Raw genomic sequence first — 26,537 nt, 5'->3', positions numbered from 1 at the left:
AATGAGTACACACTGAAAATCAGCCCCACTCCCACCCCTACGCCCAACCATCTAGTTTAAACATTTACCAGTACACCACTGCTTGTGTACTGGAAATCTTGGGAAAAACTGACTGCCCGATAATTCAAAAGGACTGCCATATAGATAGAAATCTCTTTTTACCACCCTTTTCCTCCAATGCTTTTTTCCCTCATGTCCTGCTTTCTGTTAGATTGATTAAATTTTCTGTAGACCCTTTCTTCCTTCTTTTGGTTTAGAAACTAGACATTGTTTTTCTGTAGTTTTAACATATTTGCTTAACTACAGATTAGTTTAACATGTTTGCTTAACTATAAATTTTCCAGTAGTTCTATCCCCTCTCTGAGTACAAAAACCTATGTGCACCTAGGCCGGGCACGGTGGCTCACGCCTGTAATCTCAGCACTTTAGAGACCGAGGAGGGCGGATCATCTGAGGTCAAGAGTTCAAGACCAGCCTGGCCAACATGGTGAAACCCCGTCTCTACTAATAATACAAAAATCAGCCAGGTGTTGTGGCACACACCTGTAACCTCGGCTACTCAGGAGGCTGAGGCAGGAGGATCGTTTGAACCTGGGAGGCAGAGGTTGCAGTGAGCCGAGATCATGCCACTGCACTCTAACCTGGGCAACGGAGTGAGACTCCATCTCAAAAACAGCAACAACAAAAACAAACAAACAAAAACAACCTATGCATGCCTAAATCACACACTGGATGCTGTCCCTGCCCCAACTGTATGATTAGAGTTAGTTTTTACATATCTTATCCCAAATTGTTTTCCTTCTTAAAGTTAATAGTTATCTACATTAATCCTTCAGACCATTCCATGAATTTAATTTCATTTCAAATGAATTTATGCTTCATTCGTTGTTTTGGTGGGTTGTCTCCTCAGCTTTAGATCTATTCATGTGTTTTGAAATTTCAGTTGGCAGGCTCACTGAAAGGGTGAGGAGGAAGAGGATTTTGTTTTCTCTCTCCCTCTCATTTCCCCTGTGCTCACCCTCCTATTCTAATAACGTTATGGTTATGTCTGCTTGGCTCTCTGGGTCTCCAGCCCAGAGCCAGGTTTTAGAATGGCATTTTGTGCTGCTGTCCCATGGTCTTAGTAGGTATATGGAAGAGCCTATGACTGTGGCAGCTACAGGTCTTGGCTGCTTATATATCCTTCTACCAGCCTCAGCCAGAAGATGGCTAAAAGTCATGGTCCTTGGTGATGGTGAGCATCACTCCAGACGATGGAGAACATGTAGAAGAAATTGCTATAGTTAGAGCACAGGATCACATAACCCGTCCCCTATCCCATTCTTTTTCCCAGATACTTTTTATCAGCCTAAATGAACCACCTCATTTACTGGCTTCCAGTAGGAGTCCCAACTCTGAATCCTGTCTTGTTTGGGGCCCTGTTAGTCTTTTTACCGACAGGAGCCACCACTGCTCTTGACACCTGCAGACCTGTGACTTCAGCCCAGCTGAGCACTTCATGTTTTTGTTCCATTCTCATCCATCACAATGAACATTCTGAATATAACTGCCTGCCTGCCTGCCTGCCTGCCTGCCTGCCTTCCTTCCTTCCTTCCTTCCTTCCTTCCTTCCTTCCTTCCTTCCTTCCTTCCTTCCTTCCTTTCTTCCTTCCTTCCTCCCTCCCTTCCTTCTTCCTTCCTCTCTTTTTTCTTTTCTCCCTTCCTTCCTTCATAATATGTTTTTGGCCTTTTCTTTATATATGTGGCCTATCAATATCACATGTTTGGAAAAGTATAAACTTAAGGCATCACCTTTATAGAAAATATCTTCCATGGAAACATCTAAAGGCAAAAATCCTTCAAATTCAAAATTATCCAATCATTTCTTCTGCTTACTACCATCCTAAATCATTTTTCTTTAGTAAGATCTATTAGTGTGAAGCCATTAAGCTATTAATATATGTATCATATTAAGGTATTAAGATATTAATGTACATGGCCAAAATTAACATCTGTGAGATGTGCCCCTAATCTTTTTTCCCCTGCCAACACCTTGATTTTAACCTAATTTTATTTTACAGTGAGGAAGTAAAGTTGCATTCATAGGCCTTGAACTTTTCCACATCTGGAGTTTTACCCATCATCTCTGCATATTTCCCTAAGGCAGCCTTCAAATGGTGATGTTTCTTGTAATCCAGAGTTCAGAAGTGGCTTCTCTTCAACCTTTCTGTGGAATTCTAAACCACGTGATGAAGGAGCTGGTGGTGGGAAACGAGGGAAGGTAGGGATGGAGAGGAATGGGCAGAAGTTTTTGGAGAGGAATAACCACTAAGATTGCCAGGGAAGATTCATTTTGACATTATTTTCATGCATTCAATGCAACCAAAAAAGAATCCACAGCTAACCACATAGCTATCAATTTAACAATCCGTATCAAGTTTCTTCTTACAGTTAAAATTTCAGGTTTTGGGAGGTCAAGGCGGGCGGATCACTTGAGCCCACAAGTTGGAGATCAGCCTGAGCAACATGGCAAAACCCAGTCTCTACTAAAAATACAGAAAATTAGCTGGGTGTGCATGGGCCTGCAATCCCAGCTACTTGGGAGGCTGAGGTAGGAAGATTGCTTGACCCTGGGAGGTGGAGACTGCAATGAGCCGAGATCACCACACTGCACTCCAGCCTGGGCAACAGAGCGAGACACTGTCTCAAAGGAAAAAAAATGTTAAGTTTTGTTCTGGGATAGTGTGTATATATTGGGAGAGGAAGGTGTATCTGACCACTTTTACCACCCCTTATTCTCTTCGTTAGCATTGTGTTTGTCATTAGAAGAGATTGTCCAAAGATCATGAGTTCTAACATCCAACTTCTAACTAGGTCCATTATATGACGTACATAATTTTTTTCTTTTTTTTTTCCTTTTTTTTTGTTTGAGACAGGGTCTCACTCTGTTGTCCCGGCTGGAGTGCAGTGGTGCAATCTCAGCTCACTGCAACCTCCACCTCCTGGGTTCCAGTGATTTCCTGCCTCAGCCTCCCGAGTAGCTGGGATTATAGGCGCCCACTACCATGCCCAGCTAATTTTTGTATTTTCAGTAAAGACAGGGTTTCACCATGTTGGCTAGGCTGGTCTCAAACTCCTGACATCAAGTGATCTACCCACCTCGGCCTCCCAAAGTGCTGAGATTACAGGCGTGAGCCACCGTACCCGGCCATGGGGTGTATAATTTTAAGAGTATCACTTCCTCTAAAGAATTAATGGTTCTTCAAAAGGAACGGATATTTACTTTACTGAGTTCCTGCCATGTTCTAGGAACTGTGCTAGGTATTGGGGATATGAAGCAGTAAAGATACATTCTCTGCTCTCAAGGAATCTACAGTTTGAGTGGGGAGACAGATGTGGAAACAAATATTTCCAGTATAGCTTGACATGCTCCCTCTCCCCTCTCTATTATAAAGTTATGTAAAAGGCACAACGCTGACATAAAAGCGTGAAGGAAGGGTCCTCTGAGTCCTCCTGGGGCAGTCAGGGGAAGCATCGCTTGTTCAATTTTTCTAGAATGTGCAGGGAGTTTGGAGGAGAGAATGATATTGCAGAGAAAGGGGCAGATCCTTTATGACCTTGTGTGTTAAAGAGTTTTAGTGCACCCTATAAGCACTGAGAAGCCACAGAATAATTATGAGTAGGGCATGACTTGATCGGTTTAGAGATTCAGAAAGATCACATTGACTGTTTTGTGCACGATAATTTGTGATGAGATCCAGGGAGAGTATTACGAAAGCTGCTGCTCTAGTTGGAGCAGAGATCTGAATCATCACCCAGAAACACCCAGCACCTATAAGATGGAATGTTCTGGGTAGCCAGAAAAAGCCAGATAAAAAAACTACTACTAGAAGTGGATTAGGGAAAGCACATATGCTAAGCTATAGCCAGCTCTCCTACATCTAGAGCCTGTGGGTGCTTTGGCCTCATGCATCAGGCGGGCAGAAGACCACGTCCAAACACTCCATGTCCAGGGAGAGGGAGAGCACGTGATATTTTAGCAGCCTGGTCATCCATGGCACCATGTGAGAATGACAGGGGGAAATGGAGGAGGTGTCTCAGTAGCCAGACTTGGGTTTTCTTCATATTTCCAGGTGAAGGAGGTACATAGGATGCTGATATGCTGCCTCAAAATATACACAATATGGGCTGGTTACGGTGGCTCACACCTGTAATCCCAGCACTTTGGGAGGTTGAGGTGGGAGGATCACCTGAGGTCAGCAGTTCGAGACCAGTCTGGCCAACATGGTGAAACCTCGTCTCTACTAAACATACAAAAAATAGCTGGGTGTAGTAGCAGGCACCTGTAATCCCAGCTACTCAGGAGGCTGAGGCAGGAGAATTGCTTGAACCTGGGAGGCGGAGGTTGCAGTGAGCCGAGATTGCCCCATTGCACTCCAGCCTGGGTGGCAGAGCGAGACTCTGTCTCAAAATAACAACAACAACACAATATTATCTAGCCATAAAGAGGAACGAAATAACGATACATGATACTGATACATGGACGAATTTCAAAAACATTATATTTTGCTTTATTTTCATTTTTTCACAGAGACAGTGTTTTGCTATGTTGCCCAGGCTGGTCTCAAACTCTGGGACTCAAATGATCTGTCCACCTTGGCCTCCCAAAGTGCTAGGTGTGAACCACTGCACCTGGCCAAAAATATTATACTAAGAAAAGGGAGTCACCTACTGTATGATTCCATTTATATGAAATATCCAAAATAGGTAAATCTGGCAGATTGCTGTTTGTCAGGGGCTGGAGGGGAGAAGGAAATGAGGAATAGCTGTTTAACGGATGCGGAGTTTGTTTGTGGCGTGATGAAAACATTCTGGAAGTAGATCAAAGTGGTGGTTGCACACATTGTGAATGTGCTAAATACCACTGAATTGTTCACTTTAAGACAGTTAATATTTTATGTGAATTTCACCTCAAACACACATATTCATGCATGCACACTCTAGCATCATGAGCGTCAGAGCAGATATTGAAATATGTCACAGACCTGGTGTTAAATGATAGCTTTGCCAGCTGTGAGGCCTAAAACCCATCACTTGATTTGTTTCCTTTTTCTTTCTTTTTTTTTTTTCCAAGACAGTCTCACTCCATCACCCAGGCTGGAATGCAGTGGAACCTCCACCTCCCAGGTTCAAGCGATTCTCATGCCTCAGCCTCCCAAGTAGCTAGAATTACAGGCACGTGCCACCACATCTGGCTAAGTTTTGTATTTTCAGTAGAGATAGGGTTTCACTGTGTTGGCCAGGCTGGTCTAGAACTCCTGACCTCAAGTGACCCACCTGCCTCAGCCTCCCAAAGTGCTGGGATTACAGGCGGGAGCCACCGCGCACGCCCCCATCACTTGATTTATAAGAAGCTCAGCTTCCTGTGTGAGTAGTAACCTACTTCATATGGCAGCAGTGAGGATTCATTGAAATCATGCAAGTAAAGTGTATTTCACCATGTCAGATGTGCAACATCTGACAGTAAGCTTTAAATAAATCTTACTGTTAATATTATTATCTGTACTCCTCACACAGACAACTTCAAATTTATTCAACTACTTTTATTTTAGCTCTCAGGTATTTTTAGGCTACAGCTGATTTAGTTGAACGTATGCCAATTTGCTTTCTTTGGCTAAATGAATTTTGCCATGAATAAAGATTTTCACATAACAAAGAACTTGGTCACCATTAAAAAGAAATGTAAAGTGTAGGTCCACAAAGCTATGAGCTACAACTACTCCAGTTCAGACCCATAGCAAATATCACTAAGTGATTATGATGCTCTATCCTAGATGCAGTGTCAGAATCCTCCTTAACACAGCATTGCAGGGAGGCGATCAGTTGGTCAGTGCTGGGATGCAAGATGACACTAATTGGCCATCTCATTCTATAATTTGTTCCTTATGGAGAGATACTTGTTACCAAGAAATCTTAAGGTACAGTACATATTTAGTTCCTGAGGTTCTCTATGAAGGCCAGCAAATCATTGATGATTACAGAAATTCCCCACTTTTACTACTGTGCAGTTGGTTCAGGAGGAGGAATTTAACATAACCCTTATAATACATATTTAAACAAAAAATAACATGAAAGAGAGAAAAAGGAAGGTAGGGAGGGAAGAAAATACACTATGGTTTTATGGTTTCATATTAATACTTGACATTGTAGTGATGCTCTACAATAGGGGTGTCCAATCTTTTGCCTTCCCTGGACCATACTGGAAGAAGAATTGTCTTCTACCACACATAAAATACATGAACACTATCAATAGCTAATGAGCTTTAAAAAAATCACAAAACAAAAACTCATAATGTTTTAAGAAAGTTTACAAATTTGTGTTGGGCCACATTCAAAGCCATCCTAGGCCGCATGAGGACCATGGGCTGAGGATTGGACAAGCTTGCTCTACAATATTCAAGGGTACATGTGATCCTCACTGGTAGATGGGTGAATATTACTATCCCACAGCTTAGGAAACAAAGCCTTGGAAGATCAAATGCCTTAAGGTCCTGTAACTACCCAGTCATGGAGTGTATTCATTTCCTAGGGCTGCTGTAATAAAGTATCACAAACCGAGGGACTTAAAAAACAGACATTGGTTGTCTCCAGTCTGAGGGATAGAATTCCAAGATCAAGATGTCGGCAGGGCTATTCTCCCTCTGGAAGTACTAGGGAAGAATCTGTTCTGGGTCTCTCTCCTAGTTGCTGGTAGTTCTTGGCCTAAGACAGCATAACGCCAGTCTTCACATGATCTTATCTGTGTGTCTGTGTACACACTGCCCCATTTTAAAACACGCCAGTCATACTAGAGTGGGGCCCATCCTACTCCAGTATGACCTCATCTTAACTAGTTACATCTGTAATGGCCCCATTTGAGATAATGAGGATTAGAATCTCAATATAGGAATTTTGAGGGGACACAATTCGATCCATGACATGGGGGATTGAAGCCAGGTTTTCTGTACGTGTGTGTGAAGCACTGCTTGAGCCTCAGGGTTCCACCTTTGGGCCTCTTTTAAAGGCAAAAATTCTCATTATTCACTAAAATATGGGCTTTTAAATAAAATTATTCTTTCAAAAAATCATTAAATAGCCCTTCAAACTAAAAATAAATTATGAGATTTCCCCCTCCATTCACTAAGCTGGTATGACAGCTAAATATTATGCATTTGATGACCCTAGAAAGTTCTGAATTAAAATACTAAGAAGGTGGTGGAAGCCGCACATATGCCCAAAAGCACATAAGACCAAGAGAATCTATGATGACTTAGTGTATCTAAATTTTCGGTTATACATTTTTAATTCATTAAAACACACCCACACATACACCCCTTTCTTCATTAGTGCCAAAGGGCTATGTCTGTTATTTTTATCCCTGCCAGAAATCATCGCCGGGCTGAAAGAATGTAGTACTGGTGACATGAGCCTGCATTTCCATTTTTAATTAAAATTCTAACTGACCCAGAGCCAGATTTCCTTCTGCACCAGAGCCTGTGGAAGCACTATAACAGAAGCAGCAGAGAATGGAAGAGCAGGCAGGAAGCTGGGAGCTTTGCACTGAACTAGGAAGACATCACAGCTCTTAGGAGAAGACCGGGAAAGGTGTCAACACGGCCATCCTACTGCTCCCACCTTGTCCTTACTTTCCTTCTCTCTCCCCACAGGCCACACGTCAGCCCTGGGGTTCAGAGGGATCCTGACAGCTACTCCTCAAGATCCTCTCTGTTGTGATTCCTCCCCCTCTGGGCCCTATAGTTTCCCTCCCTGACTCGTACATTTCTTTGGATAGCATCACTATTGTGAGTTATCGTATTCATCACTGTCATTTGATACTATTCATTTGATAATAATATACTCATCACTAGTATTTGCTGAGCTTTCACTCTGTATCTCACTTAATTCTCAGTCACCCTATAAAGTAGCATGATGCAGATTGCTTCCTGTCCATACACTCTCCCCTTTACTTAGGGATAGAGCCCCAGTAGTGACCTGGGTCCACTGCTGCCCAGTCAGAGGACTGTATTTCTTAGCTTCTTTTGCAGCTAGGTGTGGCCATGTGATCAAGTTGTAGCTAATGATACATTGTGTGACACTGCCAGAGAGCCTCCCCACCACTGCCCCAGAGAAGGAGTCCTTCTCTGCCACCCAGGCTAGCGTGCAGTGGTGCAATCTCAGCTCACTGCAACCTCCGCCTCCCGGATTCATGCAATTCTCTTGCCTCAGCCTCCCGAGTAGCTGGGATTACAGGTGCCCACCACCATACCTGGCTAATTTTTGTATTTTTAGTAGAGACGGGGTTTCACATGTTGGCCAGGCTGGTCTTGAACCCCTGACCTTGTGATCTGCCCGCTTCGGTCTCCCAAAGTGTTAAGATTACAGGCGTGAGCCACCATACCCAGCCCAGAGAGTCTTAAGGTAAGGAGACTTGCATTTTTCTCTCTTTCTAGCTAAAATACATATGTGAATGTCAGAGCTCCAGCAGCCATCTTGGCCCATGAGGTTCCATGGGAATGGAAATCATATTTGGTGGGGCAGCTTGAGGGCAGGAGCGCGGGTGGCTGCCATGTGGCCCTGCCACACCAGCAGTACATATGTGGCCTAACTCCCAGCTGATTTCATGTGAGAGAAAAATAAAAGCCTAATTCTTCAAAGCCACTGTTTTTTGGGTTTTCTACCACATACGGACTTGATCTTAATGCCAACTGTTATTATTAGAGAAGTATTATTATTCTCATTTTGCAGATGAGGAAATTGAGGCTCAGAAAAGTTAAGTGACTTGTTCAAGGCCAAAAATCTAATAGGCAGTGCTAGAATACAATTTGACTTTAGATCCTGTGCTCTTAATCTCTCCAATATATATTTTCAAAAAAGCCCTGTTTCCATTCTGAAAACACTGGAGTCATGTTTAACTCTTCCCTCTCTGTAGTACCTGTCTCCTCCTATAGTTAGTTACCAAGCACTGTGGATTCTGCCTTCCAGAGTCCAGGCATCCATTTTCATTCCCACTGTTCCTTCCCCATGGAGAAGACTGTGGCTGGCTGACAGCAAAGAGAGATACTCAACTTGGAGAAGGTATTCCCGGGCCAGGTGGGGAAGGTAGGGTTTGAGCAAAGAAGTGAAGGTGAGCCTGCGTCGAATTTTTTTTTTTTTTTTTTTTTTGGAAACAAAGTCTCTTTTCATCATTTAGGCTAGAGTGCAATGGCACAATTCGCTCACTATAACCTCAAACTCCTGTGGCTCAGGGGATCGTCCCGCTTCAATCTCCTTGGTAGCTGGGACTATATAGGCACACACCACCACGCCTGGCTAATTTTTAAATTTTTTGTGGAGACAGGGTCTCACTTTGTTGCCCAGGCTCAAACTCCTGGTCTCAAGCGATCCTCTCACCTCAGCCCCACAAAGTGCTAGGATTTCAGTCATAAGCCGCCACATCTGGCTTGATTCTGTCTTGACTCCTGTTGCAGCCAGTTCTCTCAGGTTGAGGGAGCTGTTGCCATTAAGCAGGGGTGGAGGGGTGTGTGTGTGTGTTAGAGGCCTGAACTGCGGAAGTAAGTGAGCTGAAGTCTAAATAAAGAGACAGTGGACAACGGATTGAAACACCACATTGGCGTCAAAGAAGAGAAAGTCATTGCCACTTTCAAAACACAGTTTCAGAATGGCAGCGCAGACCAAATGCAAAGGGTAATAAAAATAATCTCTACTGCTGGTTGAGTGTGAACTCTGGAACAAATTTTCTGGGGTGCAAATTCCAGCTCCACCACTTACTAGCTGTGGTCTTGGGACTCTTGGCCTCTTTTTACCTTAATTTCCATAAAATAAGGATGATATTAGAACTACTTCATAGAATTAAGAGGATTAAGTAAATTATACAACACGTAGAGAAGAGTGCCTAGCATAAGAGTTACATATAGGCCCGGTGCGGTGGCTCACGCCTGTAATCCCAGCACTTTGGGAGGCCAAGGCAGGTGGATCACGAGGTCAGGAGTTCAAGACCAGTCTGGCCAACGTGGTGAAACCCCATCTCTACTAAAAATACAAAAATTAGCCGGGCATGGTGGCACGTGCCTGTAATCCCAGCTACTTGGGAGGCTGAGGCAGGAGAATCACTTGAACCCAGGAGGTTGCAGTGAGCCGAGACCGTGCCACTGCACTCCATCCTGGCAACAGAGCATGACTCCATCTCAAAAAAAAAAAAAAAGAGTTACGTATGTTAATTATTATTATTTGTCAAGCGCTATATACATTATGTAATTTAATCCTCGCAGTGATACTACTCTCAGCCCCAATTTGACAACTGAGGACCTGCAGTCAAACAGGTTAAATATCTTTTCCAAGATTACACAGCCAGTAAGTGACACAGCTGGATACATATGCTATAGCACTGCTCTTCCACAGCTGCCTCTTCCTGGTGATGATCCAGGCGGCACTCTGGGGAGAGGCGAATGTGTGAGCCACCACCACCAGGCACAAGCACACACAGACAATGCAGCGTTCACCCTCACTTTCTATTATTTCAATTATAGAGTCTTTTCGATTTACAGTATGAAAATCAAGTGTAATTTTTTTAAAAGAAGAAAGAAAAGCCAGTATGGAGAAAATGGTACAGACATAATTTAATGAATCCACAGCAGCTACAAAAGTCAGCTAACGTAATGTGTCACAAGCACTAACATAAAATCTATGACATATGCTACAGATCTGGTTTCTCACAAGATCTAAACCCAGCATCTGTCAGGAAATAAACAGGATACGCTGACAACAGTCTAGATTACTCACGTTACTATGCCTTTTTCTTATTTTGTATGAGGCTAAACCTTCATTTATCTCACATTGCCATGGTTCCTAAGAAGACAGGATATATTCCTAGAATATTTCAGGTATATGTGAGTACCATGTTTCAAACTTCAAGTCACACTGAACTGCTTCCTGGTTTACACTATGAGAAAATCAGATTTTATTAGCTGACTTTATAAGTAGGGTATAAGTCAGATCAAATCAGGCCCTTGGAGTCTTTAGATGATCTATTAGGTAATCTAAATTAGATGTTCTTCAGGGAGATATAACCTTGAAATTCACACATAGCTTTATTTGTTCTTCTCATGAAAAACAAAATCCCAATATTTCAAAATAAGAAAGGATTTGAGTTGCATTTATAAGCATATTGATCAATATATGTTAAGTGAGGAGTGGATAATTTTGGGGGGGGTTAACTTTTTTTTTTGTTAATTTTGAGCTTCTCCATGAGTTTTTATTAATTCATTAATTCCCTGTAGCTCAAGAGATGCTAATTAATTCAAGAAATCATAATAGCTAATGATTGGCTAAACAAATCTAAAATGGAGAGAGTCTGTCACTAGAGATACCACTGCTCATTTTAATTAAAATTACAAATTTGTGAAGTAATGTAAATAAAGGTTATTGTATCCTTCTACTCTAGGAAGTATTAACCCTTCGCATGGCCTCCTGAGAATCCAACAAGACTTAAATAGCCAAGAATATCTGTGGAACTTAATCACTGAGTTACGATATTTATCATTGCAAGTGTGTTGTTCATTGACACTATAAGCCATGTAGAATTAAGCAGCCTTGAAACACAAAATGGAGAAAGGCTAAGAGCTGAGAATTGTTGCCTTTAGGGAAATACAATCAATGTCAAGCAAACAACCACCCCAAAATGGTTAGCTTTATCAGCATTCAGGCCTACAGTGAAAGCAAGTGTTCCAGATCTGAGTTTCAATTTTTAAAGAATAAACATATGCAAATGACCATTAGTCTTCGTAGTTTTATGGCTCAGAGTGATCTTGTTAACATTCAGTGCAACTGCCTTATACCCATTTGAATGTCATTTAGAGGGATAGGAAAGGCTGCTTCAACATTTGTGACTAAATGGCAGGGCTCAGCCACAATGCTCACTCTGGGAAATGAGAAATAGACACTCCAGTATGCTAGATGCTGATGCAGTTCAGGAAACGCTACCCCAAAACAAGGCTCCTCAGCATACTGAGTATTTTAAGCAGAAGACAATTAAGAAAACCACAAACACAGAAAGGTCCCTCTGACCTTCTCCCAGCCCCTCTCTCTTGAAGATCCTCATGTGAGGGGTGACCTGCCCTATAATCAGAAGGAAGAAATGTTACACAGAGAGGCTGAGAAGAATCTGAGCACTTGCTAAGTCTCCCCCAGTTGAGTACCATTAGATCATACCCCTTTTTTGTTCAATCATACTTCTATACAACTGTCCATCATTCATTAAACCTAACCACAAAAGTAGTTTTCACTCGGTTTTTGAGTGAAGGCTCCTGTGTCACATAAAACTTACATTAAATAAATTTGTTTCACTTTTCTCTTGTTAATCTGTCTTTTGTTATAGGACTGTCAGCCATTAACCTCACAATAGGTGAGGAAAAGATACTACTTTTTCTCCCTTATACCACCCAAGCGAACCACTCCAAGAACAGTTCATGTGCAGGTGACCATATAGTTCAAGTCATTATTAAATCCAAAGCTGAGGAGCCATGATGCTGTTGGTGGAACTGCCCTTGACCAAGAGAAATCCATCTTGATTGTCTCACTAATCGGCTCAAGGGCCTTTGATGATGAGGTCCTAAATTTAATTCCTAATAAAACCCCTAAAGTTTTAGAGGCAAAATGAGAAAGCATAGCTCACAAATACCTTCTGATTAATGACTTGGAAAGTATATTTGTAGTTTGTTCCAAAGACCTGAAATTAGTTTGAACTTAAAAAGAAAAGTGGCATCCATTAGGACCAAGGTGAAGTTGACAAAATGAAAATTATTTTTATCTTATTGAAAGGCTACTTCTGAATGGAGCCTCCTGACAAAGCAGAAGTCTGGCTGGTACTTGAACCAGATAAACTTGTTATGCAAATAGCTTTAGTCATAGGGGAAAGGGCTGATAATGAAATCTCTGCAAAGCCAACCACACATTATAGAGGTGACAAAACACATCAAGCAGGGTCCTAGCATATGGATAAAAAGCAGTGCAGAATTTATGTGAACATTGCATTAAATTTATCATAACTAAGCTGTCAGGAATCATGCTTTGACAAATGCATAACTAATACGTATAAATGAATCAATTATCACTAAAAACCAAAGGTTCAGAACCAAACAGACTGATGCTTCTTTTAAAATGCCCCAAACAGGTTTACTAAAAGTATTTTAGACTTTTAGACGTTTTAAAAAATCTCTCCTACTATCTCCAAATTAAGGAGGCTGGAAATAAATGTGAAACACACTAAGCCACATCCCCAGTGCTCCTGCTTTCCTACCTCCCTGGCCCTCCTACACGCATATGCACATGCACACACAAACACCCCTGTCCCCTGTCTACATAGCTATAATCACGAGGCTGCAGCCAGACCAGCTTGTTCAGATCCCTGCAGCAGTAATACAAAATCTTTTGGTGGGTAGTGACCAGCATGGACTAAAAAAGACATAGAGTATTTTTTTTTTTTTTTTTTTTTTTTTTTTTTTTTTTTTGAGACAGATTCTCGCTTAGTCGCCCAGGCTGGAGTGCAATGGCGCTATCTCGGCTCACTGCAAGCTCCGCCTCCCGGGTTCACGCCATTCTCCTGCCTCAGCCTCCCGAGTAGCTGGGACTACAGGCACCCACCGCCTCGCCCGGCTAATTTTTTGCATTTTTAGTAGAGACGGGGTTTCACCGTGTTAGCCAGGATGGTCTCGATCTCCTGACCTCGTGATCCGCCCGCCTCGGCCTCCCAAAGTGCTGGGATTACAGGCGTGAGCCACCGCGCCCGGCCAAGACCTAGAGTATTGAATCGACTCTGTTACGGCTCAGCAGTCACTTGAGGACAAAGTATTAAAGGTCTTAAAGCCGTTAAGGAACTTTTAGTCCTATTTATTCTTTAAAGAGAAACAATTAGATTTACTGTGGCTTGGTTTACAAAGGGAACTGAAGCAATTATCTGTATAATTCAGGTTAAAAGAAATTTTCCTAAAATTACCAGATAATCATCTTCTCCAGCCCAGTCCCTCCAATAATGAAAAGCTTATAATCTGAAGGTCTTAATCCTCCATCTTTCTTTCCCTTGCCTCCTAATACAAGCAAGATAAGTATAAAAACAAACTAAGCCTCTCTCTTTAAACAGACATTTCAAAACCAGTGAGTATCATTGTTTATATTGAATTAGAGATCTGAATAAATATAATGAATGGCATTTGGTCAAACTGTATTTGATAGGCTGAGTAACGGCAGCCTAGTGTCAGCAGTCTCCCCTATGAAATGAGAGGATATTATCTGGGGCTGGGCTCAGTGGCTCACGCCTGTAATCCCAGCACTTTGGGAGGCTGAGGTGGGCAGATCACTTGAGGTCAGGAGTTTGAGACCAACCTGGCCAACATGGTGAAACCCCATCTCTGCTAAAAATACAAAAACTAACTGGTCCTGGTGGCACACAGCTGTAATTCCAGCTACACGGGCAGCTGAGGCATAAGAATCACTTGATCCCAGGAGGCCAAGGTTGCAGTGAGCCAAGATCATGCCACTGCGCTCCAGCCTGGGCAACACAGTGAGACTGTCTCAAAAAAAAAAGAAAAAAGAAAGTATATTATTTGGGAATGGTGGGCAGGCTTCTATTTAAAGATATGTAATATAATAATCAGTCCCCAATTTTGAGAAATATTCCCAAAAATATTGCAGAAGAATTTATGGTTGAAGAACCTAAGATGTTATGGGAAAGCAGGATTGGAGGGCTGAGGTGCGTAAGGAATCTATGAACACCTACTATATAAAATTTTTCAGTAATAAAAAACTGTAAAGACAACTCATTAAACAAAAAGAAGACTGATGACATATATCCATCTTAAACTAGGAATAAACCACATAATCACTTAATTTCTAATTGCCTTCCTGATTCATTATAAACTTTCCAGACTCTCCCTCCCCTGCAATTTCAACAGGATGCTTTTTGCTTTGCTCCTGATGGTATACACATTCAAAGGCATTGTTTTCTGTGTTTAGCCCTCCATTCTAGTATTCAAGACCTTTTGCAGCTCAGAATGAGTGCATCTGAAATTCTCAGAATTGGGAAAAACATAGCAGATCTGAATTGGCGTATAATAGGATTTGCCATAAGGAACCATCAGTGTTAGGGAGGAATTTCTGCATAGTTGACCCTTGAACAACAGGGATTTGAACTGCACGGATGCACTTACACGTGGATTTTCTTCCACCTCTGCTAACCCTGAGACAGCGGAACCAACCCCTCGTCTTCTTCCTCCTCCTCAGCCTATTCAACGTGAAAAAGATGAGGACAAAGACCTTTACGATGATCCACTTCTAAGTAATGAACAGTAAACACATTTCTCTTCCTTATGACTTTCCTAATAACATTTTCTTTTCTCTAGCTTACTTTATTGTAAGAATACAGTATATAAAACATATAACATATAAAATATGTATTAATCAACAGCTTATGTTATCGGCACGGCTTCCAGTCAACAGTAAGCTATCAGTAGTTAAGATTTTGGAGAGTCAAAAGTTATAGGCAATGTTTGACTTCACAAGGTGGTGGGTAGTCAGCACCCCTAACCCCTGCATTGTTTAAGAGTCAACTGCATTGTGTGTAGTCCAATCCCTGTCATCAATTATGTACCTTTATTCTCAAATCCATCCAAGGAATACTGTGCTTAGTTTATGATTACAAACATACTCTTGAAAAAGAATACATAAGCCAAAGTTTTGTGAGTCTAATCACATTTTTAGAGGCATCAGGAGAGTCTGGTATGGGAAGCTGTATTAGTGAATATGTAATGGATTTTTCTAGGACAACAGCTTAGACAAGGTCAGTCAAGGGTATCTCTGTGCAGCAATGAAATGAAAAGGAAAAGTCTTTGGATCCAGCCTTTACCAGCAAAATCATTGGAACCTTAGCTCCCAGATTTCTTTCCTTGGGGTGGTCCGAAATGTGGTCCCAAGCTACCAGCATGTCTTCAGCTCTTTAGTTTTCTCTGCCTAGTCTTTTGGGTCCCAAACCTCTGGAAGTGGCTCTTCCACTGCTCTTATGTGAGCATCATTCCTCCTACAAGTATCTGTTTTTCCTCTCAACATGGCCTGACACCATCACCTTTGACTTGTGGCTGCTCCTAGTGCATTCTGCAGCCAGGGCAAAAATGTCAATGTGGGGCTGAAGGGGCAACGAGATACCCTCCACCCCTGGCCTTCAACTTCATGGTCATGTTCCAACACAGTCTTTCTTAGTAGGGTTCTTTGAGTTCTTTTCCACTCCCCTTTCCTGAGGAACATGGCAAAAGTTCAGGAGGGAAGGGACAAGCAAACGAATTCAGGGACCCTCAACTGTACTATATTTGAAATGAAAATGAAAATGAAAATGAAATACAGGTTCATAGCTGTTTGCACAAACCCCATGGAGTTAAATGTATTTTGGAATTCAGAATTCTATCGAATTTTAGAAAGGGAAACTGGTACATTTACTGTATATTATGTAACAGCCCCAGCAGGATCTGGGGCAGCACACTATAATCAAACAAATATATCTGCCGCCAAACACATGAATATTCACATTAAGTAAGATAAATAACAACTATAAATAGCCTCATAGTTAACCAAATCAGTTCACGTAAGGTTAGGTTTTGCTGTTAAATGACTCGACTACAAAATAACTTTTATCTTTTGGAGCTCTTTGGATTTTGGAATTATGGATAAGTGATTGTTGATCTGTATTGTGATTTATTAAGGAAGATGATAAAAGACCCACTTTGCTTTATTGCCTGGCTTCTTTGTGAAAACTAAGTTTGCACAGAGGCATAAATTAGAAAAATTTGTGTTGACCCTTCCCCGCTTCTTGTTTATCAGCTATTTTGGTCACTTCTTTTCTCCTCCCATGACCTCTGAACACCTTGTTTGATATGCTAGATCCCACAGCACTTCTTCCAAGCTCCTGTGCCTTGGTACGGTTGGTAATGCCTGGTCTAGATTCCTGTCCCCACAATTCACCAGGCCCCTAGCTTGGGGTCTTGTAACCCCCTCCAGTAGTCTGAGTATCTTTCTCAGATTTAGGACTGGTGTGGTCCAAAAGCTCATGACCCCACCGCTGAGCCACTGTTGGTTTCGCTGTTGATTCTACTCCTGTCTGAGTCCCAGTAATTCTTGCCTAGTGACATAGCTCCTACCAGGTATGTCACACCATCAGCCTGGCCTCCATTTTGTTCCTCATACCTTCACAGCCTTGGCTGGGATACCTTACCTTGGTACCCCAGGCCTGAGATTCTACTTTGCCCCTCAGTCATCTTGGAAACTGGACCCTTGTTCCCAAGCCATACATCCTACAGCAAGCCCAACTTTCACACTGCAAAAACTCTGTTGGAGGCTGCTACCTTCCTTCTCTTTAGTCCCAGTGTGGGCATCGGATTTTTAGATGTTTCATCTCTTCCCATTAAACATGACAAGTTGTCAATATTTGCCCTAGGACAAAGTAGGTTCTCAGATAAATGTGATCCATATGATAAGAAGGACTTATTATAACTGAGAGTCAAATGGAATGCCTTACCTTTCACATCTTGCAAAGGGATGTTCTATCATTTACTAAAAGAAACCCTGAGTCATAATGTGCTAACAGACATAACAACCTCTAGTGCCAAGTAAATTCCACAGCCTGGATTTCTCCAATCACTGATCAAGGCCTTGCTAGATATGCAATTTTTAGTGGAAGAAATACTCACTGTGAAATAAAGTGGTTGAATTCTTCACACCATTTTTCTGGGTGAAGTAAAGTTGGTGGAGGATTTCTGAAAAAACAACAGCAATTTTTTCTTAAAAAAGAAGAGTTTCATTAAAGGCAAAATATCAACTTGTTTTTATTGATATCATTCTAAATAGCTCTAATAAAATCTGTTTGTTCTCATGTGAGAGTCATTTTTTAAGTGGTGGATTATAAAGTGCCAACCCCTATTCCTGTAGTCATTCATTTTCATTGACTGAAGACCTACTATGTCCCTGGCCTTCTCCAGACCTGTGAAAGTTACAAAGATCAGGAACATTCTTCCAGAAGCAGACACACTAATGAGGGGTGAGGCAAGCGCACAAACTACTATAACAGAACTGAGGATTATTAGTGCTATAAGAAAGTTATAAACATAGTGCCAGGGGCTTTAGTGAAATAGACTTTTAATTGTACAGGATTTTCAGATCATTATGGTACTATTTGAATTAATTATGTGATGCATTTAAAGTATACTCATAAATTCATAGTCACTTTTTTTTTTTTTTTTTTTTGAGACGGAGTCTCGCTCTGTCGCCCAGGCTGGAGTGCAGTGGCGCGATCTCGGCTCACTGCAAGCTCCGCCTCCCGGGTTCACGCCATTCTCCTGCCTCAGCCTCCCGAGTAGCTGGGACTACAGGCGCCCACAACCGCGCCCGGCTAATTTTTTGTATTTTTAGTAGAGACGGGGTTTCACCGTGGTCTCGATCTCCTGACCTTGTGATCCGCCCGCCTCGGCCTCCCAAAGTGCTGGGATTACAGGCGTGAGCCACCGCGCCCGGCCATAGTCACATTTTTAACTATTTCCTATGTATCAACTTCTGCAACAAGCGCTGGAGAAAGTCAAACAGTCAAAACAATGCCCCAGACTCTGTGAAGTTCATGGGTAGAGAAGGAGACAGACATATACCATACCTAATAATTGGAGGTCCAAGAGAATGAGAGAATGGCAGAAAGAGCCTTAGATAACCAGATCACCTCCTGGTGAGAGGGCAAAAAAAAAAAAAAGGGGGGGGTGGGGGATGGGGGAAGAGCCCTGAATTTGATTGAATACCCCAAAGAGATCTGATTTTAAAACAGAAGTGACTACATTACCTTTAATTGATGAGACTTTTTTCTAGCAATACATGGAAATAGGGGCTTGTGGGCAACTCAAGTTCAGAAAATGAAGAAAGTGACAGTTCTGCACACCTGAATTATGGCTGTAAATTTTAAAGCCATCACATGTGATCCTTGTTTTTACCTGGATTCCAACTGCTTCCTAAAGCCATGGATTGCTCAGATTCAATAGGCAGAGGAATGGGAAGCAGCAAGAATTACCAGAAATAAATATATATCAGATAATGTGACCACAAGCTGTCCCTCGACATCCATTATCTTCTCATTTCTTATGGCGCAATTTTTAATTCAGCATACTGCTGCCATAATAAAGATTATAATTTCTTGAGTTCCTTACGGCTAGATGTGGTTCTGTGACCGGGTTCTAGTCAATGATTTATAAATAGAATTATTATATGGTATTTCCAGAAAGTCTCCTTAAAAGAGGGGAGACATGACATTCTTCCTCTTCCCCCTTCTTTCTTTTTAGAGCATGGGTATGATGGCTGGAGCTTGAGCAGCCATTGAGGACATCAATTTCAAGATGAACTTGAAAATGAAAACTATGAGCTGAGTATGATAAAGCAAACAGATAGAAAACTGGATTCATGATGACATTGCAAAGCTGCCATACCAGCTTTACTCTGCTTCCCCCTAATCTTCCTTTATAAGAGAGAAATAGCCTTCCGTTTTCTTCAAGCCACTAGTACATGCAGCTGAGTCTAATCCTCAGTGAGATAACCTTTCCGAGTATTTTCCTACCATATGATGAGAACATAATACGATAAGTGACATACTAGAAGCACAAGCATGGTGTGTGGGTAGAATAATTAAGGTGCTGCTTACTCCATCTAGGGAGTCCCAAAATACTTTATAAAGAAGATAAACTTGAGCTGGCTCCTGAAAATTAGAGTGGATTTTTCAAGATACAGAAGGAAAGTGAAGCTATTTCAGGCTCAGAAAACAACATGTGCCAAGACATAGGGACATAAAAAAGCATAGTAAGTCCAAAAAAACTAACTTTGAGGCTAGACTATATATGATCTTTTGGATCTGAAGAGAGAGCAGCAGGAAAGGATAAGGTGAGGAGGAAGAAAGATTAGAGGAAGGAGATGATTTATCTGTTCTGCATATGAATTTAGTTACCCTTCACATCTTATAATTCAAAAACCAGTAAATTATCTGTGTATGACCCAGAAAGAATAGCAGTTAATTTTTTTCCCCCTTCTCCTGGATCAGAGACAAAGGAGGAGGCTGCCTCTTTATCTCATTCACTCCATTCAACAATATTTGCCTTCATCTTTCCCTAGTACCATCACATAACTTCAGCTTCAATCCCAGTTTGGCTCGGCAGTTCTTACTGCCTGTGGCTATCTGAGGTTTTACATCCACGTGCCCTGCCAGCTCACCTCTGTGGGCAGCTTTGGTGCTGTATCTTTCAGTGAGTCGGTTATCCTAGATCATCTCTACAGCACTTTCCAGGATTTGTACTTCCCTTGATCTTCTCAGGTTAACTGATCATTCTGTTCTCACTGAGGTCAGTCCCACAGAGAAGAGCTGCTTAAGCAATCTACTGTCTAATAGACTTAATTCACCTCCAAAGCAGTTCACCGTGACTAAGTCATTTGTAGACAGATTGAACAGATTTGACTGAAATGACACTAGTAGGCTCAACACTGGCCAGCCCAGCAGGGAAGGGGCATCTCTCTTCCATAAGCAGAGAGTGACCCGGCAAGGGTCCAGTGAGAAATAGATGGTGAATATCCACTTTAATATAGAGAACAATGTACCTTCCTGTTTTCAGTCTCTTTCTCCACAGGAAATATGCACGGGGGTATTGTTTAGTTGTTGGCCTGAGGAGAATGGTAGCAAACCGCCACTCACCCGGGTCACCGCCAACCCTCTATGGCTTCACATAACCATCACACAAGGAAACATCTTCTTTGGAGCCCAGCATCATAGAAAGTTGGTTAAGAGAACCTCATTTGATCCTGTAAATGGCCTGCCTTTCCTGGAGTTCATTCTACTTTGGTTCAGTAAAGCAAGATCTTGTGAAAGATTATTATCTGTACATAATGAAAACCAAATGAATTTGAAGACTTTGCAGTACTTTGTTTGGACTGGCAATATAAATTCTAATTCTCTCACAACCCAGAAAGAACACCAGTGAAGGGAAACCATGTAGGTTATTCTTGTTTCATTTGTGAGTGCTTCTCCCTCTTTTGCAGTTAGAACATTATCGATCCCAGAATCCCGTTCTTCTCCCTATTCTCTTCCCATTCCATACATTCACTGAGGGCTTACTGTATGCTGACAGCTTCCTAACATGCCTTGATTTCTTGTCTGCCTTTTAGCTGGTGCATCTGACTACTTACCAGATGGTTGCATTTTAATTTCCCAGAGACATCTTAAGGTCAACATGTTCAAAAGCAAACATTTTCCCTTTTTTTTTTTTTTTTTTTTTTGAGATGGAGTTTCACTCTTGTTGCCCAGGCTGGAGTGCAATGGCACGATCTCAGCCCACTGCAACCTCCGCCTCCCAGGTTCAAGCGATTCTCCTGCCTCAGCCTCCCTAGTAGCTGGGATTATAGGCATATGCCACCATGCCCGGCTAATGTGTATTTTTAGTAGAGACAGGATTTCTCCATGTTGGTCAGGCTACTCTCGAACCTCCCGACCTCAGGTGATCCACCCACGTCGGCCTCCCAAAGTGCTGGGATTACAAGCGTGAGACACTGTGCCCGGCCACAACATCTTCCTTTCTTAAGGCTGCATTCCACCTTCCTTTCTTAAGGCTGCATTCTGTTGAAGTCAGAAACCTGGATTCTACATTCTCCCATATCCAATTAGAGCATGCAGAATAATGGCTCCCTCAAAGATGTCCACATTCTAATCCTCAGAACCTATTAATATTCTACTTTATATGGCAAAGGGACTTTATTTATGTAATTAAGGTAAAGGTCCTGGAGACGGGGAGGTTGTCTTGAATTACCTAGATGGGCCCAACTTAATCACATGAGTCTTTTAAAGTGGAAGAGGGAGGCAGAAAGAAAAAAGAAGAGTCAGGAGAGATTCAACGTATGAAAGGAACTTAACCTGTCATTGCTGCCTTTGAAAATGGAGGAAGTGGCCATGAGCCAAGGAATGCAGGCAGCATCTGAAAGATGGAAATGGGCCTCAGCTGATACCTAGCAAAGAAATGAGAACCTCAATTCTATAGAAGCAAGGAAATGAACTCTGCTAAAAACCTTAATAAGCCAGAAAATAAATTTCCCCTAAGGCTTAAAAAGGGAGTACAGCCCTACTGACACCTTGATGTTAGCCCACTGAGACCCATGGCAGACTTTTAACTTAAAGAACTATAAGATAATAAATTTGTGTTGTTTTCAGCCTCTAAGTTTGTGGTGATTTGTCATCATAGTAATAGAAAACTAATATACCAATCAAATGTCAAGTCTTCTCAGTTCTACTTCCTAAATCCCTTACTCATAACCTGTCCCCTCTTTCACATCCTAGTCCAGTGACTCATCATCTCATACCCATACTACTCCAGTGGCCTCCTTGTTTTTCTCCTTCCCTCTGCCTCACACCCCTCTAATCCATCTTGTACTTGGTAGCTAGAATTTCTTTATAACACACAAATATGACCTTGTTGTTTCCTTGCTCAAAATTCTTCAGCAGATGCACAGTGCCAGAATGACAAAATGTTAACCCCTTTGCATGATATATACAAATAGTCTTGCCTATCACCTACCTGTCTACTTGATTTCATCTTAAACCACTTGCTCACCAGATGCCATAGCACTGTGCTGCACAGTACTTGTGGCTCCAAAACAGGTCCTATTCTTTCATGCCTCAGGAACTTTGCACATGATGTACCTCCAGTTTAGAATGCTCTCCCTAATTTGTCCACCTGGCAAGCTCCTACTCATGTTTCTTGTGTATCTATAGTGCCCAGCACAGAACTACTCAGTAAATTTTTTGAATGAATGCATACAAACATATACATGTTGTAGGTAAGCCAAGAAATGGTGATAGGACAAAATATGACTTGGTCTTCAAAGTAGCATAAAATTAGACAAATACAGAATAGCCCTTTCGGATGTGAGCAAATTCCAACTAAATTATTCACAACAAGCAGATTTGAAGAATAAAGGAATATTGACTTGATTTGGATTTGACAATATAAGCCTCATTCCTCTGCTTTTGAAGCCCAAATGTCTCCAGGTCCCTGAATATATACAACCAAAATGAGCAAAAAATCATAATTTAAACCTCACTGTAGACAATAGCTGATGTCACGACCATTATACACACACACATAGTGGGTCAGAGACAGAAGGAGATGAATACCAATAACCATCATATGTTGAGTGCTTACTACCACAAAGCTTCATGCCAAGTGCTTCACATATAGGTCAACTAAACGTTGCAACAACCCTATAAATAGGAATTATTCCAGCTTCACAAGTGAAGAAAACGCAACTTAAAAGAAGAAATTTTCTCAAGAACATTCAGCAAAAATTGGAAGAACCAGGTTTTAAATTCAGGTATTTCTGTCTCCAATGCCCATAGGCCCCACTCTTTCCCATATTTTATCTCATGAAGAGTCCATTAGTTTGGAAAATGAATTAAGAGAACATATATGCAAAAAAAAAAAAAAAAAAATGACCGAAAACCAATTAGCAAGCAATGCCTCAAGAAGGTGCAAAATGAAGCCCTCAAACATTAAAGCACACTCACCAAGGAGACGCTGAGTAAAAAATTTCTCAGTGAGGCAGAGTTAATTAAGAAAGGCTTCCTGAAAGTTGTGAATTTTAAAGCAGGACCTCTGTTCACAGAGGGGACATAAATCAGCTGACTAGGGGAGGAGGGTGTTGGAGGAGAAGGGGAAAAACAGAGGAAGATAGAAAGAATGAAGTATAATAAATAAGAAACAATTGTTAACATCCAGTTAAACACTTAGGAATGTGTTAAAAAGACATTCTATTTACTTACTCATAAAAGCAAGAAAGCGGGGGGGGGGCGGAGCAAGATGGCCGAATAGGAACAGCTCCAGTCTCCAACTCCCAGCACGAGCGAAACAGAAGACCGGTGATTTCTGCATTTTCAACTGAGGCAAACAGGGTCTGGAGTGGACCTCAAGCAATCTCCAACAGACCTACAGCTGAGGGTCCTGACTGTTAGAAGGAAAACTATCAAACAGGAAGGACACCTACACCAAAACCCCATCAGTACATCACCATCATCAAAGACCAGAGGCAGATAAAACCACAAAGATGGGGAAAAAGCAGGGCAGAAAACCTGGAAATTCAAAAAATAAGAGCGCATCTCCCCCGCCAAAGGAGCGCAGCTCATCGCCAGCAACGGATCAAAGCTGGACGGAGAATGACTGACGAGATGAGAGAAGAAGGCTTCAGTCCATCAAACTTCTCAGAGCTAAAGGAGGAATTACGTACCCAGCGCAAAGAAACTAAAAATCTTGAAAAAAAAGTGGAAGAATTGATGGCTAGAGTAATTAATGCAGAGAAGGTCATAAACGAAATGAAAGAGATGAAAACCATGACACGAGAAATACGTGACAAATGCACAAGCTTCAGTAACCGACTCCATCAACTGGAAGAAAGAGTATCAGCAATTGAGGATCAAATGAATGAAATGAAGCCAGAAGAGAAACCAAAAGAAAAAAGGAGAAAAAGAAATGAACAAAGCCTGCAAGAAGTATGGGATTATGTAAAAAGACCAAATCTACGTCTGATTGGGGTACCTGAAAGTGAGGGGGAAGATGGAACCGAGTTGGAAAACACTCTTCAGGATATCATCCAGGAGAACTTCCCCAACCTAGTAGGGCAGGCCAACATTCAAATCCAGGAAATACAGAGAACGCCACAAAGATACTCCTCGAGAAGAGCAACTCCAAGACACATAATTGCCAGATTCACCAAAGTTGAAATGAAGGAAAAAATCTTAAGGGCAGCCAGAGAGAAAGGTCGGGTTACCCACAAAGGGAAGCCCATCAGACTAACAGCAGATCTCTCGGCAGAAATTCTCCAAGCCAGAAGAGAGTGGGGGCCAATATTCAACATTCTTAAAGAAAAGAATTTTAAACCCAGAATTTCATATCCAGCCAAACTAAGTTTCATAAGTGAAGGAGAAATAAAATCCTTTACAGATAAGCAAATGCTTAGAGATTTTGTCACCACTAGGCCTGCCTTACAAGAGACCCTGAAGGAAGCACTAAACATGGAAAGGAACAACCGGTACCAGCCATTGCAAAAACATGCCAAAATGTAAAGACCATCGAGGCTAGGAAGAAACTGCATCAACTAACGAGCAAAATAACCAGTTAATATCATAATGGCAGGATCAAGTTCACACATAACAATCTTAACCTTAAATGTAAATGGACTAAATGCTCCAATTAAAAGACACAGACTGGCAAACTGGATAAAGAGTCAAGACCCATCAGTCTGCTGTATTCAGGAGACCCATCTCACACGCAGAGACATACATAGGCTCAAAATAAAGGGATGGAGGAAGATTTACTAAGCAAATGGAGAACAAAAAAAAGCAGGGGTTGCAATACTAGTCTCTGATAAAACAGACTTTAAACCATCAAAGATCAAAAGAGACAAAGAAGGCTATTACATAATGGTAAAGGGATCAATTCAACAGGAAGAGCTAACTATCCTAAATATATATGCACCCAATACAGGAGCACCCAGATTCATCAAGCAAGTCCTTAGAGACTTACAAAGAGACTTAGACTCCCATACAATAATAATGGGAGACTTCAACACTCCACTGTCAACATTAGACAGATCAACGAGACAGAAACTTAACAAGGATATCCAGGAATTGAACTCATCTCTGCAGCAAGCAGACCTAATAGACATCTATAGAACTCTCCACCCAAAATCAACAGAATATACATTCTTCTCAGCACCACATCGTACTTACTCCAAAATTGACCACATAATTGGAAGTAAAGCACTCCTCAGCAAATGTACAAGAACAGAAATTATAACAAACTGTCTCTCAGACCACAGTGCAATCAAACTAGAACTCAGGACTAAGAAACTCAATCAAAACCGCTCAACTACATGGAAACTGAACAACCTGCTCCTGAATGACTACTGGGTACATAACGAAATGAAGGCAGAAATAAAGATGTTCTTTGAAACCAATGAGAACAAAGATACAACATACCAGAATCTCTGGGACACATTTAAAGCAGTGTGTAGAGGGAAATTTATAGCACTAAATGCCCACAAGAGAAAGCAGGAAAGATCTAAAATTGACACTCTAAAATCACAATTAAAAGAACTAGAGAAGCAAGAGCAAACACATTCGAAAGCTAGCAGAAGGCAAGAAATAACTAAGATCAGAGCAGAACTGAAGGAGATAGAGACACAAAAAACCCTCCAAAAAATCAATGAATCCAGGAGTTGGTTTTTTGAAAAGATCAACAAAATTGATAGACCACTAGCAAGACTAATAAAGAAGAAAAGAGAGAAGAATCAAATCGACGCAATTAAAAATGATAAAGGGGATATTACCACGGACCCCACAGAAATACAAACTACCATCAGAGAATACTATAAACACCTCTACGCAAATAAACTGGAAAATCTAGAAGAAATGGATAATTTCCTGGA

General features: G+C 41.5%; 1 protein-coding gene across 1 annotated transcript in view; it reads right to left on the bottom strand.

Moving 5' to 3' along the window:
• MYO3B (myosin IIIB) overlaps nt 1-26,537 on the bottom strand; it is a 491,510-nt gene that overhangs the window by 304,073 nt on the left and 160,900 nt on the right. Inside the window, exon 8 of the mRNA XM_045367230.3 lies at nt 17,744-17,809. Within this exon, the coding sequence (XP_045223165.2) occupies nt 17,744-17,809 (66 nt within the window). The remainder of the gene's footprint in view (nt 1-17,743; nt 17,810-26,537) is intronic.

This window comes from Macaca fascicularis, chromosome 12 (genome assembly GCF_037993035.2).
Source record: "Macaca fascicularis isolate 582-1 chromosome 12, T2T-MFA8v1.1".
NCBI lineage: Eukaryota > Metazoa > Chordata > Mammalia > Primates > Cercopithecidae > Macaca > Macaca fascicularis.
This window is presented reverse-complemented; position numbering and strand designations above follow the sequence as displayed.